This window comes from Anabrus simplex, chromosome 1 (genome assembly GCF_040414725.1).
Source record: "Anabrus simplex isolate iqAnaSimp1 chromosome 1, ASM4041472v1, whole genome shotgun sequence".
NCBI lineage: Eukaryota > Metazoa > Arthropoda > Insecta > Orthoptera > Tettigoniidae > Anabrus > Anabrus simplex.
Genome location: NC_090265.1, coordinates 526,569,449 through 526,583,981, shown reverse-complemented (window position 1 = coordinate 526,583,981; position 14,533 = coordinate 526,569,449). Strand labels below are relative to the sequence as shown.

Sequence of the window (14,533 nt, the reverse complement as noted above, 5' to 3'; positions counted from 1 at the left end):
TGTTTACAGGCAACGCAAACCTATGGCGTTCCTCACATAAGTGGACTAACCACAGGACCCACACTATCCTGTGGTGTTCCTCCCATAGTGGGTACTAAGCATAGGCAAGGCAGAACCATGGTGTCGCTCAACCCATGGTGTTGCTCATATAGGGAGTACGAATCACAGGTACTGTAAAATGCATCCTGAGCCACACACTATCACTACTAATCACAAACCTATTTTGTACCTAACATAGTGGAACCACGCACAAGTAAAAGCGACCCATGGTATTCCCCGCGTGGAGATACTAATCACAAGTAGTTTCATGGTTCTAATAAAATCATCCCTTGGTAGCCCCTTTTAGTCACCTCTTACGACAGGCAGGGGATACCGTGGGTGTATTATTCAATTGCGTCCCCCACCCACAGGGGGTTGTGTGTTTGGTCCGCAAGAGATTTTATTTCCCTCAAGTCCGCCGGCAAGCCGGTGAGGACCCCCCTATCCGCCACTTTGTTTGGAGTCTGGCACTTTATGGAGCCAAGACCTGTATGCTTACTGAAGACAGGAATGCATGGAGAGATGATGTGCCAAGTCCTGCCTAATGGCAGAACACTTTGTATATATCACCACCACCATCATTATCATTTCTTTATTCAGATATTTCCACATCAGGGAAAAAATACAGTTCCTCTACATTTTATTCTATTTAGCCTCCACTACTCATTTATTAACATGTTTCAATCCAGGTTCCTTTGCCTTATATTAAGTTTCAAAGTGTCAAAACTTATCATCATGATATTGATCATCATCATGTTTCCTTATTCAGATATTCCCAGGCCAGGAAAAATATAGTTCCTCTCCATTTTACTCTATCTTTCCTCCATTTCTCATCAATTACCATGTTTCACTCTAGGTTCCTTTGCCTTATGCAGTTCTAAACCAGGCCCATCCATTGTAATCTGGAGCAAGATGATATCACAGAGCTGTTCATTCATAATTTTTCCTTCTTAGCCTTATGCAACTGTGTGCGTAGGAACTGTCTGACTATGTCCTTTTCTGAGAATTGGCCTAGAGGACGAGTGAATATTCGGGCCTTAGATTGGAATAGATACCTCAAGATTTAAAATAAGAAACTATCTTAGAACTGCCTGGAGTAAGTGAGAAAAATGTTAACAGTAAACAACAATACTTATATTACAGTAGCCTTTCAGTGTCAGGACTGAGACCTTGCATCTTTGATTGGTGCAGTTTACCTGTCATATTGAGGAGTTAACATGCTCTTACAAAGGTATCAAAATAGTGTGCCTTGCACTGCTTCTTAAACAATTTCATGGTATGAAGGATGCATTGTTTAATCTTGCCCATAGAAAGTTAAAAATTAACTACACACCAGCAAGATAATGTCAAAATGAAAAATCTATGTCACATCTACTTACTCATATGTCTGTGCTTCTTAAGAAGCTTGATAAAATCAAAGCAGTCATAACCCAGTAGGAGTACCAGTTGATTCTCACACTCCCTGTCATCTCCTGCATCTCGCAACACCGACAGCACTTCTGCTGCCTTCGCTTGTGACACCATTGCATCATCATAGAACTTGGATAGCCGGCGCTGTAGCCAGTAGGCATCAATATCCAACGGGTGTAGAACCTTCTCCTTTTTAGCTTCCTCAGCACCCCCTAACTACACAAACAAATGCAGGTGTGAACAACCAGTTTTTATATTATACCTATATTGTTCGCTACTGCAACAGTAGTGAAATACATGGATAAGCAATAAAATTATTGCTTAGAGTTTCAACAGCAACATTATCAACTCCTAACAATGATAGGAAACATATGCCCAACTACCATTACAGCAACCTTTATACACAAATGGAGCTGAATATTAACACATACAATCATGCTTCTGATAACTTTTAGAGGATTACAACTTGTGAGGAAGTATGGCATAGCTTCCACTTCCTGTAATAGGCTTCTCTGAATTATATTTCCTATCAAACTTAATTGGGACAACCTGTTCCCTTCTAACTTCAACACTATTATAATCATTTTAATCCATACTGACCATTAATCTTAATTAAATTCACCAATTTATGTATGTTTATTTCAATATCCAACATACATGTTTTAAATTTGCCTCTTTAAGGGTTTCCACAGAGTAATTTCTTAGATCAATGTCATATCGAAGTACCGTATTGGCCTAAATAAAAGTGACATATAAGAAGGCTGGAAATTTTTGGAACGTATTTACAAGAAAAATTAAATAGTGAATGCAATTACACCGTATTTAACCTCTCTATTAATTAAGGTACAGTGAAACCTCGTTAGTGCGTTCCTCATTAACATGTTTTCCCACTTAGCACATCGTAAATTCAAAGTCCCGATTCTCACTGTATCAAATCTATATAAAAATACCTCACTTATCACGTCACAAAAATTTGCCATTACCAATTAGTACGACCCCATTTTTCCTAGCCCTGAAAATGTTATTTGTCAACCCTTATGAAAGGAACATGATTTTCAACTCAGGTACAGAGCTGTCGCCACAGTTGCGTGATTACGGAAAAGGGTCTTAAATTCCTGAACTTCACAGGATAAGTTGCCCCTTTTGGGAGCAAGCCGTTAGCCTCAGGAATGTTCAGTTTTGCTTGCTGGTTAGCAGCGAGAATGCTGAATAACAAAGTGAGTCTATAGCTTGTATTTTGCATTTCATTCAGAGGTTAGAAATTTGTTTTGTTGAGTGGTACAGTGAAGTGGAGTGAGTATTTGTCGCATGATACGGTAGCCTATATCTGGATTAGGAACATAATCGTGTGAAACTGACAGCATGGTGCATATCTGTCTTGTGATAGCCTAGTTATGGATACGGAAAAAGTCGTGAAATTCCTTACTAATGAAGACAAAATTAAAATCTGTCAGAAAGTGAACTGGGGTCCGCATCTGGAAGTGTGCAAAGGTTGAACTTGCACCTTCGAGTTTCAACTCAATCACTCGAGTTGGTCAAAATGGCGGCCAAAGTCATTCATACTGGTTGTGCGTAGTCGAGTGTACCTTCCAATTCATAGTTTAAGTTTGTGACCAGAAAATAATGTTTAATAACCTACTACTCCAAAATAAATGGCTTCTACTAACATTTTATTTAGACAGAGTGTGATCTGCAATAATACTTCAATATTTTTATTGGCCCCCGTGCACATGTTTTCATATCTGTTGTTGTTTGTTTCACACCTTTCAGAGCACTTGTTATTTTATAAGCCTCAGCGGAAAAGGTTTTCACATTTGTTCTCTCACGTTTTTCACACCTTTTAATTAATACTTTCCTCTCTTTAGGAATAGTAAATATGTTTTTCACTGTACCCCCAAACACACGACGTAAAATACCCTCAAGTCAGCAAAAATCGTATCTAGTATTTCCATACCCCTGTTTTTATTTGTATATTCAGTAGTACATCTTCTCACTTAACACATTATTTTTTATTGTTCCCTGCAGAAACATCTTAAAATACTGTATTTGGATATGCTCTGAAGTAAATCTAATAATAAAAGTTCTTTTATTTGAATATAAAATATTGTGGGCTTTCCTCAGTTTTTCACTGACTGGCAAAAAAGCGCAAAAGTTCATATTTTCTTTAATTTTTTACTTTACTTACCAGCTATTAAATAATATGACATCATATTTATTGTTTTACATTCTATGCAACTAGCCAGGGAGTGCCACATTCACTTTCCTGCGTTAACTGCTCTCGTAGCTTGTGACATCACTGTGAGGACACTTCGACTGCGTGTTCCAAGCAGTAACATTAGTGAGAGGTTTCCGGTCAGCTGTTTAACTCTTTATTGCATATTTATTAATTGAATTTGTACAATGTGTGAGTGTTTAGAATATGTGTTGTTATTTGGTGCACAGAGGTAGTAAAATGGCTGAAAACAGGAATAACTGCTCTGTTGCAGAGTGTAAAAGTATGGACTATAAAACTGAGAATATAATTTATCACAGCCTCCCAAAAATGATTATTTACAGACTAAATGGATGTTACCATATAAGAGAACTCATAAAATCCATCCTAAGCGTGCACATTTCCTCCCTCATACCTATGTATGTATGTTGGGTATTCAGCCCGAAGGCTGGTTTGATCCTCTGCAGCTCTGCCAACAGCTGTCATAAATAGCCTAGGCATCACTGAAGAGGCGTACTAGGGAAATGAGGAGTGAGGTAGTTTCCCGTTCCTTTCCTCACCGAGCCAGCCGCTGATATTACATATCAGTCTGCCAAGCCTGAACGGGACTTAATAAACAAACTGCTGGGCTTGCCATTAAACAGGAAAAAGGCAGATGCTCTACCTTCCCAAAATATTCCTAACTGGCATGGAAATGACATCGATGCTAAGGTTCAAGAAATGATCACGATCAATTCACAACATTTGTGCCATTAATGGTATTAAAATAATTACTATATTGATATTCTGAATGGAAAAATATCAGAAATTATTGTGAATAGGCTATTCCTGTTACCGTATTTCCTTCGTTTTAAATCTGAAATTGCAAAGATGAATATGATTTTCTACTTGTACATTTATTTTTAAATTAGGTTCTAAAAATAATTCTTATTTTTAGGTAATGTCCGAATGAGATTGGAGATGTGCACTTTTCTTGATGTGTCAGCATTCTTAACCCTTCCCAGCATCAAGGTAATTACTCGCAAGTTGCATGAACTGCTTATAAGCGTCATCCAAGTTCATATAATGTTTATTACAGATCGAGTCAACTGCTTATAAGCGTCAGAAGTTTATATACACTTCTGACATCTATTGGCCTTATTTTGCAACAAAGTATTATTATTATTTACATTTTATGGCCTTCATTGGACCACTCTAGCCAACTTTATACAAAGCATTTTTCAGTTTCCTGTCAGCCCAGTACTTCTTCATTCTCTCTGATCTTATCCTTCTTTCTTCATTGGAAATCACCCTTCCTATTGTCTGTTTGTTGATTCTGATTTGCAGTCTGGTTTGTTTGTCTGTGAGTTTTTTGATTTTGTCGGTTTTGTTTCTTAGGTCTTCCACTGTAATTTGTAGTTCATCCATATCTTCCCTGATTTCTGTAATCCACTTAATGTTGCACTTACTATTCCATATTTTTTCTATTATTCTCCTGATGATCCTGTTCTCTGGTGTCCTGATTAGATGTCCAAAAAATGAAATGCGTTTCTTCCTGCTTGTGTTCATTACTGGCTCTATTTCCTTGTAGACTGTTTCATTAGAAGCTACTCTCCAGTGTGCATCTTTTTGGTATGATTTGTTGATGCACGTTCTAATGATTCTTCTCTCTATCTTGAGTATTTTGTTTATTGGTGCAGTGTTAGTTGTTTTGAATATGGTTTCGCTTGCGCATGTTATTTTTGTTGCTATTGACAGGCCCTTTTTGTTGTAGGTATTCTTGGTGACATATTGTGCTCTGGTCAGTTTATTTATTCTGTTATGCCATGCTGGCTTTTCATTGAGGTTATATGTTATGATTTCTCCCAGATATTTAAATTTAGCTACCATTTTGATTTCTTGGTTTATTTCCATTAAATATTGTATTTCATGTAGAATTCATGTGGCCGTGCACACCTTTTCCATGTGGTCAGCAGTCGAAGCAATATGGCTTCCACACTAACACACCCAAGTGTAAAGAAACAAAGTAATTTAGCAGTGATATTGAACTAATGCCCTTGTTTTTGCGATGAAAGTGAAGACAAAAGTGACGATTATTCTTCCGAATCAACTGATGTATTCCACGATGACAGAAATATGAAGGAATTGAAGTTGTTTAAACTAACTGCATTACGTTTGGAGGGCAGCGCAACAGATTTGATTTTACCGGCAATAGTTGGATTCATGCTAACTTTGAGAATAATCCCGAACCATTGACAATATCTGAACATTTACTCAGTGATGAAAATTTATCTGAAGTAAAAAAAAAAAACACAAAATAAAACATGCAACATGTGGAAAATTAATGCACAGTTAAGGGGTTAAACTTTTGCTCATCTTTCTGCCAATATCATACATTACACTAGGAAACACCAAACCTTTTTTGCAGCCAGTGCATTTATTAGTTGCATAAAACCTACAATCTGAAGTTCATATAATTCCTTCTCTTCTCTCCTTTATTTAATGATCCTTTCCACATAATCTGACTGACTGCAATAGGAACCAAAACTGAATACATTAACAATATCACACCAAGCCAAGCAACAACCGATCACAAGCCACAAACTGGAAAATGTAGTCGTCATACCTCAAGAAATTTCACTTTATTTGTGACCTTGAACTCAGCGTGGTGACACGCACTGTACGAAAGGTAGTAAAGCTGGGAAGTGATACAAACAGACCTTCACAAGAATGAGTCTTTTAAAATGTTAGGTTGCACATATAAGACTACTATGGTTTTTATAATTACATTTTAATGTTAAAAAGGTAATAATCCTATATTTGGAGCAATTCAGTAATTTGTTATTAATATAAATTATAAAACCATTGACACTGATAATTTACATTTACTTCAAGAAAAAATACATTAAAAATTAAAAATATGATAACAAAGGACTACTTACATTTTCTGCATGAATAGCACCATCCAATCTTGCTTCTTCACCTTCATCTTCATCTTCCTCCTCTCTCACTTCACCGTACATATCTTCATCATCTTCTTCCTCTGATTCTTCAAACTGAACATTGATTCCATAGGTCTCATCAATATTCTCATCTAAAATCACACAAAATTACATTCTGGAAGCGTAATCAGGATGTTTCAAACAATGCTAGTTTGCATAGCCATAGATCTTTCCAAAGCCTTTGATAGAGTGGAACATGGAATATTATTAAAGAAATTGGAGGGAATAGGATTGGACGTAAGGGTTACACGTTGGATAAAAGCATTTCTAAATTCAAGGGTTCAGAAAGTCAAAGTAGGAAATAATGTATCTCAGGAAGAGAAAGTTTGGAAGGGAATTGCACAGGGTAGTATAATCGGTCCGTTACTTTTCTTAATATACGCAAATGATTTAGGGAACAATATAACATCAAAAATAAGATTGTATGCAGATGACATAATTGTTTATAGAGAAATAAACAACATTGAGGATTGTTCAGAATTACAAAGGGACCTTGAAAGTATCCAACAATGGGTTGAAGAAAATAATATGAAGGTTAATGGAGGCAAATCAACTGTTACAACTTTTACAAACAGGAGCTTTAAAACTGAATTTGAATATACTTTGGATGAGGTAGTTATCCCAAAAGATGGCAAGTGCAAATACTTAGGTGTGAGATTTGAAAGTAATTTGCACTGGAAGGGTCATATTGATGACATTATTGGGAAAGCATACAGATCATTACATGTCATAATGAGGCTACTTAAAGGATGCAACAAAGAATTAAAAGAAAAAAGTTACTTGAGTATGGTTCGTCCATTATTGGAATGTGCAAACAGTGTTTGGGATCCTCACCAAGAATACCTAATAAAAGAAATAGATAGTGTGCAGAGGAAAGCAGCAAGATTTGTAACAGGGGATTTCAGGAGAAAGAGTAGTGTATCAGAAATGTTAAAGGAACTTGGGTGGGAAACTTTAAGTAAGAGAAGGGAGAAAACTAGACTTATAGGATTATATAGAGCCTATACAGGAGAAGAAGCATGGGGAGATATCCGTGAGAGGCTTCAGTTGGAAAATAATTATATCGGCAGGACTGACCACAAATATAAAATTAGAAGGAATTTTAGCAGAAGCGATTGGGGTAAATTTTCATTCATTGGGAAGGGTGTGAATGGAGTGGAACAGTTTACCAGGGGTAGTGTTTGATCCTTTTCCAAAATCTGTACAGATATTCAAGAAGAGAATAAACAGCAACAGAGAAAATAAATGAAGTGTTAGAGGGCATTCGACCAGTGCAGGTTATTGTAAATAAAAAAATGTGTGTGAATAAATTAATTCCATCCCCTGGTCTAAGGAGTTTGGACAGCCAAAGTAGGGGACTGCCTGTAGGGGTGAAGTACAGTGGGGACTTCGAGGGCCCTGGGACCGCTACGGTAGCTGTGAAGGCCCTTCAGGAACTCTGAAAAGTGGTGGCAAAAGGGGCTCTGGTTAAGACGCAGCAGGTCGTTATGCTACTTAGGATCCAGAACGGGTTAAAAAAAAAAAAAGTAAATAAATAAATGCAATGTAAATATTAATGTTATACCAGTTGTATAGTATCATTTGAAGTAATTCCACATACTGTATATCAGTTGACTATATTTGTAAGTAGTACAGGAGATATTATAAGTTGAATTTTGTAAACAATATAAATTTATTAAGGATGAGCTGTGTGTTTAATAGAAAACATTGTTAGCGTAAATTGTATAATATTGTATTATAGGAAAAATTTTCTTCTCTTGTTAATTTAATATTTAGTGCTTGACAATAATGTATTTTAGTGTACCATTTGCCACCGAGGTAGACACCTCATTTGCAAATAAAGAGATTTTGATTTGATTTGAACATAACCCAAATTAGGTCAACCAGAAATTAAAAACAAGTGTTCTTAGTTTGAAGAACTAACATATTCACCTACATATCACCACACTTATTGTGGTTCTGAGCAATATTATACAGATTCTGTCCATATTTTAATAAAAACCTGTTACCACAAGCAATTTTTTGTAAATAGTAAAATATACCTGACTAAAACAAAACTATATAATCAAATCATATATAAACATAGAATTTGGCGATTAAAAGGCACTCACTACCTTGAAACATACACTTCACATACCTACACAAACTGCTCTTTTTATAAACTGTTTATATTCAAAACATTTCAAATTTGGGTGTTATATACTACAGGTGTGCTATGCATTTTAAGTCATCATAAAGCTGAAAATTATAGGCCAGTCAGTTTGACATAGGCTTCCAGCAAGATACAGCAGATATCCTGGATTCAGGAGGTCAATTGGACTGTATCGCGACTGACCTGTCTAAGGCATTTGATAGGGTAGATCATGGGAGACTACTGGCAAAAATGAGTGTAATTGGACTTGACAAAAGTGTGACTGAATGGGTGGCTCTGTTTCTAGAAAACAGAACTCAGACAATTAAGAGTAGGTGAAGCTTTATCTGTCCCTGTAAAAATTAAGAGGGGAATTCCTCAAGGCAGTATTATTGGACCTTTACGTTATATCAATGATATGTGTAAAGAAGTTGAATCAGAGATAAGGCTTTTCGCAGATGATGCTATTCTGTACAGAGTAATAAATAAGTTACAAGATTGTGAGCAACTGCAAAATGACCTTGATAATGTTGTGAGATGGACAGTAGGCAATGGTATAATGATAAACGGGGATAAAAGTCAGGTTGTGAGTTTCACAAATAGGAAAAATCCTCTCAGTTTTAATTACTGCATTGATGGGGTGAAAGTTCCCTTTGGGGATCATTGTAAATACCTAGGTATTAATATAAGGAACTTCATTGGGGTAATCACATAAATATGATTGTAAATAAAGGGTACAGATCTCTGCACATGGTTATGAGAGTATTTAGGGGCTGTAGTAAGGATGTAAAGGAGAGAGCATATTTGTCTCTGGTGAGACTCCAACTAGAGTATGGTTCCAGTGTATGGGACCCTTACCAGGATTACTTGATTCAGGAACTGGAAAAAATTCAAAGAAAAGCAGCTCGATTTGTTCTGGGCGATTTCCGACAAAAGAGTAGCTTTACAAAAATGTTGCAAAGTTTGGTCTGGGAAGACTTGGGAGAAAGGAGACGAGCTCCTCGACTAAGTGGTATGTTCCAAGCTGTCAGTGGAGAGATGGCATGGGAGGACATCAGTAGACGAATAAGTTTGGACGGTGTCTTTAAAAGTAGGAAAGATCACAATATGAAGATAAAGTTGGAATTCAAGAGGACAAATTGGGGAAAATATTTGTTTATGGGAAGGGGAGTTAGGCATTAGAATAATTTACCAAGGGAGATGTTCAATAAATTTCCAATTTCTTTGCAATCATTTAAGAAAAGGCTAGGAAAACAACAGAAGGGAATCTGCCACCTAGGCGACTGCCCTAAATGCAGATCAGTAGTGACTGATTGATTGATCTTGATTATCTTACATCCGAATTAACAGATGAAAGTTGGCTTTTCCAGCACATCTTATGACCTTCACTGCAATAAGTCTACAATGACATGAGTTTACAGGAACAGAAGTTAAGTCCAGAAGAAGAGAAAAAGTGCTTTACAGAAGATATCCCCAAATGGGGTATCAAAGCATGGGGTATTGCTGACAGAGGAAATGGCTACCTTCTGAAATGTGAGATTTACAAGGGGAAGAAAGAAACACAGCACCAGAATTTATTATTAGGAGAGCAGGTGACCTGCACCTGACAGACTCATACTGGGGAAAGTGGCATCACATTTACTTTGATAACTTTTCCAGTTCTGCAAAACTGATCAAATTATTGCAAACCCATAACACCTATACTTGTGCGACAACGAGGGTAAATATAAAGGGTTGGCCTGATCAGTTTAGAAAACCTGCACAGTTGAAACTCAAGCGGGGAGAATGTAGGAAAACACAAAATGAGGGTGTAACAGCAACAGTCTGGCAAGATAAACGTACGGTTCTTATGCTGTCAACATATTCAGATCCTGTGAATGATGGTACAGTGAAACGAAAAACCAGTAAAGGCAATGAAGAAATGGAAATTTCGTGTCCTTGTGCTGTCATAAATTACACCGACCAGCTCTCACAGCTCATGGAAACAGACAGCAGAACTTCTGGCGCAATTTGGTGCAACAGCTGATCGGGAACTTCACGTCCAGCAAACGTACGGGCAGGAAAAGAAGTTCAGCCATCGGCTGTCATCCCCTAAATTATTTAATTCCCTTGTGAAGATACCTGGTCATGCCAAAGTGTGTGCTTTGTGTTTACAAATGAAAAATAGGGCAGCTTCTCGGAGAGGCAAACAAACAACATTCAAATGTAAGCAGTGCGATCTACCACTGTGCAAGACAGGGTGCTTTTTGGAATACCATCAGGAGCGAAATGTGGATATTCAAAATTAGGGTGAGTACACATTTATATGCACTAATCATTTCAGAATGAAATGCAAAAGAAATTACATTTATATCTTTATTCCTTCAACTTCTAGTTATTTTCTTTTAAAGGGTGGCATTTATGCTGCTGTGCCTATTGGGTTTTAAGGACTGTCAAAGAACACGGTAATTACGGCCAGCCATCCGCCTTTAAATGGGGAATGGCAAAGGGTTAGGACCTGCTCCTGCAGCGAACAGATATTTTCAACAAAGACTACCATCAAAATCTGATCTCTCTGTACCAAACCACTTGTACTGACTCTCACAGCTCATGGAAACAGACAGCAGAACGTCTGGCGCAATTTGGTGCAACAGCTGATTGGGAACTTCACGTCCAGCAAGGAGGTCTGTTACTCAACTGACCAGTCTTCTTTATGTCTCAAGGAGATGGGTTTGAACAAACTCTGATCAACACCTATTCACAAGTAAAATTCATGGGGGAATCTTTAGAGCCTTTGAGACTAAGTTTAGTGTTTGTCAAGGCAATGGGCACTCTCTCATTCCTTTCAACGGTATTCTTGAAAAGGTCACCCATGAATGGAGAAACATATTAACCAATAAAAAAGATTGAGCACTGGATCCAATGCACTGAACATCTACTGCCTTCCTTTTGCAGATGATAGTCCTACTGTCAGATGACCTCAATATCGCCCGCCTCCAGGTTGAAACATTTCCTCTGAAAAAACCACTGCATCTCTCGATTCCAAATGTGGAAAAATCAAACGTATTCACTGTATGTTGGAGAGATCATTTCTTTTAAGACATCAGGAAAAAGAAGCCCTGAAATATCAGGCTAAATGCATGGAAACAGCTTTTTACCTCTGCAAACCTAGTCCAGATTGATCACATGACAGACCGAATACTACCACTACATCACAGTAGCATGTTCTGAAGCCTTAAATACTGCTGAGTGCTTGGATCTCACTACAATCAGATAGAGAGGATCCAAATGAAAGAGGAATTTCCGACTAAATATCCTTGGCCCACATCAAAATTCTGAGGACAAATATCACCTGAAGTCAAACGTGGAGCAGTACTCTAAATATGAAAAGCTCTAACTTGTTGTGAAAAAGTGCCATAGGCATCTGTTTAGAATGTCTAACACCAAAATATCTCAAAGAATTCTTAATCTTCTCATGACATGGAAATGCACAACACCCTGGGCAACTGCAGTGAAGGCGAATCTGGCCACTTTGAGACACTGTTCAAGAAAGTAGTATGGTAAGTTCAGAACTTGGATACATGAGATAAAGGACCTTCCGGAAATAACTAAGAGACAACCTGGGGCGCAAAGTGGTCTGAAAGGTGAAGAACTGCATTCTCCATCAAGATGAAGGTGTTCTTGAAATCCAAAACGGCTGACAAGTGTTAATTATGGTCTTGAGAGTCTGAAATGATACCGTCAAACAGGATAACTCTGGACACTTATGAAATTAAACTGTCAACAAATCTTACAATTTCAAAGATAGAATAAAGTTACCATATTTCTCCGAGTCCAAGACAACCCCCAATTTTTCCTTCACAAAAATTTAATTAGGCTTAAAAAATGCTTTGTGAAATCATATGAATGCCTTTCTTGTACAGTATGCGTTTTTACACTATCTTTGTCTTTACGCCAAGGCTGAAAACTGATTTTAGTTATGCCGTATTTTCTTGTGGCTGCACAATTATTCTTTATTTCTACGAGTTTAATAACCACTAACTTAAAATTTGAATCATAATATCGAAGAGACCCCATTGAAAATTTGCTGGCAATACCTGATCCACGTGTGTCTACAATACTACTACCCATCAGGAAAATATTCCTGCTGTTTATAAAACTGTAACTTTTACTAAGTGTCAGGTACAACCGGCTGTCACTAGATGCACGTCTCACTTACCAGCTTTGGCCGACTTTAGTGGCTAGCGATGTATAATAAAGATGCGGACGTTGAAGGTCAATGAGTTTATTGCGCTGTGGTATGGCCATTCCGCCCTTCCGCTTTTTGTGCACATACCTCAAAATTTCATCTCTGACTTCCTTAAAGCACACTTGTTGTGGGCCACTGAATGCGTTTATTGTATATTATGCATTTTTTAAGCTATCTTTGTCTTCATGCTAATGCCGAACTTTGGTTTTAGTTAGACCTATGCTGTATTTTCTTGCGGTTGCACAATTATTCTTCATTTCGACATGTTTATAACCATTAACTTGAAATTGGCAACATAATATCTATGAAAACTCATTGAAAATTTGCTAGTAATATCTGTTCCATGTATCTTTACAATACGAAAATCCATCACAAAAATATTCCTGCTGTCTATATAACTGTTAATTTCACTAAGTGCCAGGTACAATAGACTTGCTATAACTCCGCCAATGAGTAGCCATGGCCTTTCTAAGAATTTGAAGGCTCGCATGATTTAATGCCAATCTGTGGATCTCAGAGACATTTCTGTATGTCATTCTCTCTTGACTATTTCCCGAGAACCAGTGACATTATACAGAGGCACTGTACAACCAGTTGCCGAGGCTAGCGATTTATAAAGACGCGGACGTTGATGGTCAACGAGTTTTGTGTGTGTGCGTGTGGGGGAGGGGGGGGGGGAGGAGGGAAGCAGCGGGTTACTGTGGTAGCTTCCAGTGATGTTCATTAATGTTAGATCATGACTGCAGATGACCCTTGATTTTTCACATGAGATTCGGAAAAAAAACACTGTCTTGGATTCGGAGAAATATGGTACCGGTATTAGCATCAAACTCTTAAAGAGAGGCTGTATTAAATATATGCAATGTTTCATTTGGATCGGACTTCATATTATGCCTGAAATGTTGAAAAATAAGGGTCCAAAGTTACACCCTTGAGTGGGGTAACTATGGACATAACCTTTGTCTTACATTGTTGACTACAGTTGTGTTCCTTTTCTTGTTCCTCCTATCTATCCATTTACTAGTTGGATTCCCTGACTTTTTCTCTCTTAACCCTCTTGCAGACAGCATATATGCACGGGTTTGCTCAAAGCAGCTCAAACTTTTTGTGATTTTGCAACAAAATTACAAAAAATCAACACATAAACACATATTAAAATCAAATAAATCACACTAATATAGGAAACTATGAGCATATCAGAAATGAATATACCTTGGACGTATTATTAGTAAAGCAGGGGAAAATATTAAACTCTGAAAATAATTTTTGAAAAATAAAAAAATGGTTTTCAATAACAAAACTATTTAACATTATGCCATCTTTCTTCTTTACACCTATAAATAACAGAAATAATTTAACCCTTTAAGTGCTGAGTTACCAGTTGACTGTTTGGTACCTCAGTGCTGCGTTTTTTCATTCGTATGTAAATTTTTTTGTAGAAGCCTCAATTTTTAACTTATCACTCGGGTGATTAGCTTAAAATGTTTATAAATGTTGGTTGTTTATAAATCTAAATGCAAATGGAAAATCCT

General features: G+C 37.2%; 1 protein-coding gene across 1 annotated transcript in view; it reads right to left on the bottom strand.

Annotated features, from left to right (window-relative positions):
- The window catches only part of Brr2 (U5 small nuclear ribonucleoprotein l(3)72Ab), a 226,235-nt gene that overhangs the window by 179,206 nt on the left and 32,496 nt on the right, over nt 1-14,533 (bottom strand). The window contains exons 5-6 of the mRNA XM_067135469.2: nt 6,583-6,734; nt 1,419-1,665 (exon numbers count right to left, since the gene is read on the bottom strand). Of these exons, the coding sequence (XP_066991570.1) occupies nt 1,419-1,665; nt 6,583-6,734 (399 nt within the window). The remainder of the gene's footprint in view (nt 1-1,418; nt 1,666-6,582; nt 6,735-14,533) is intronic.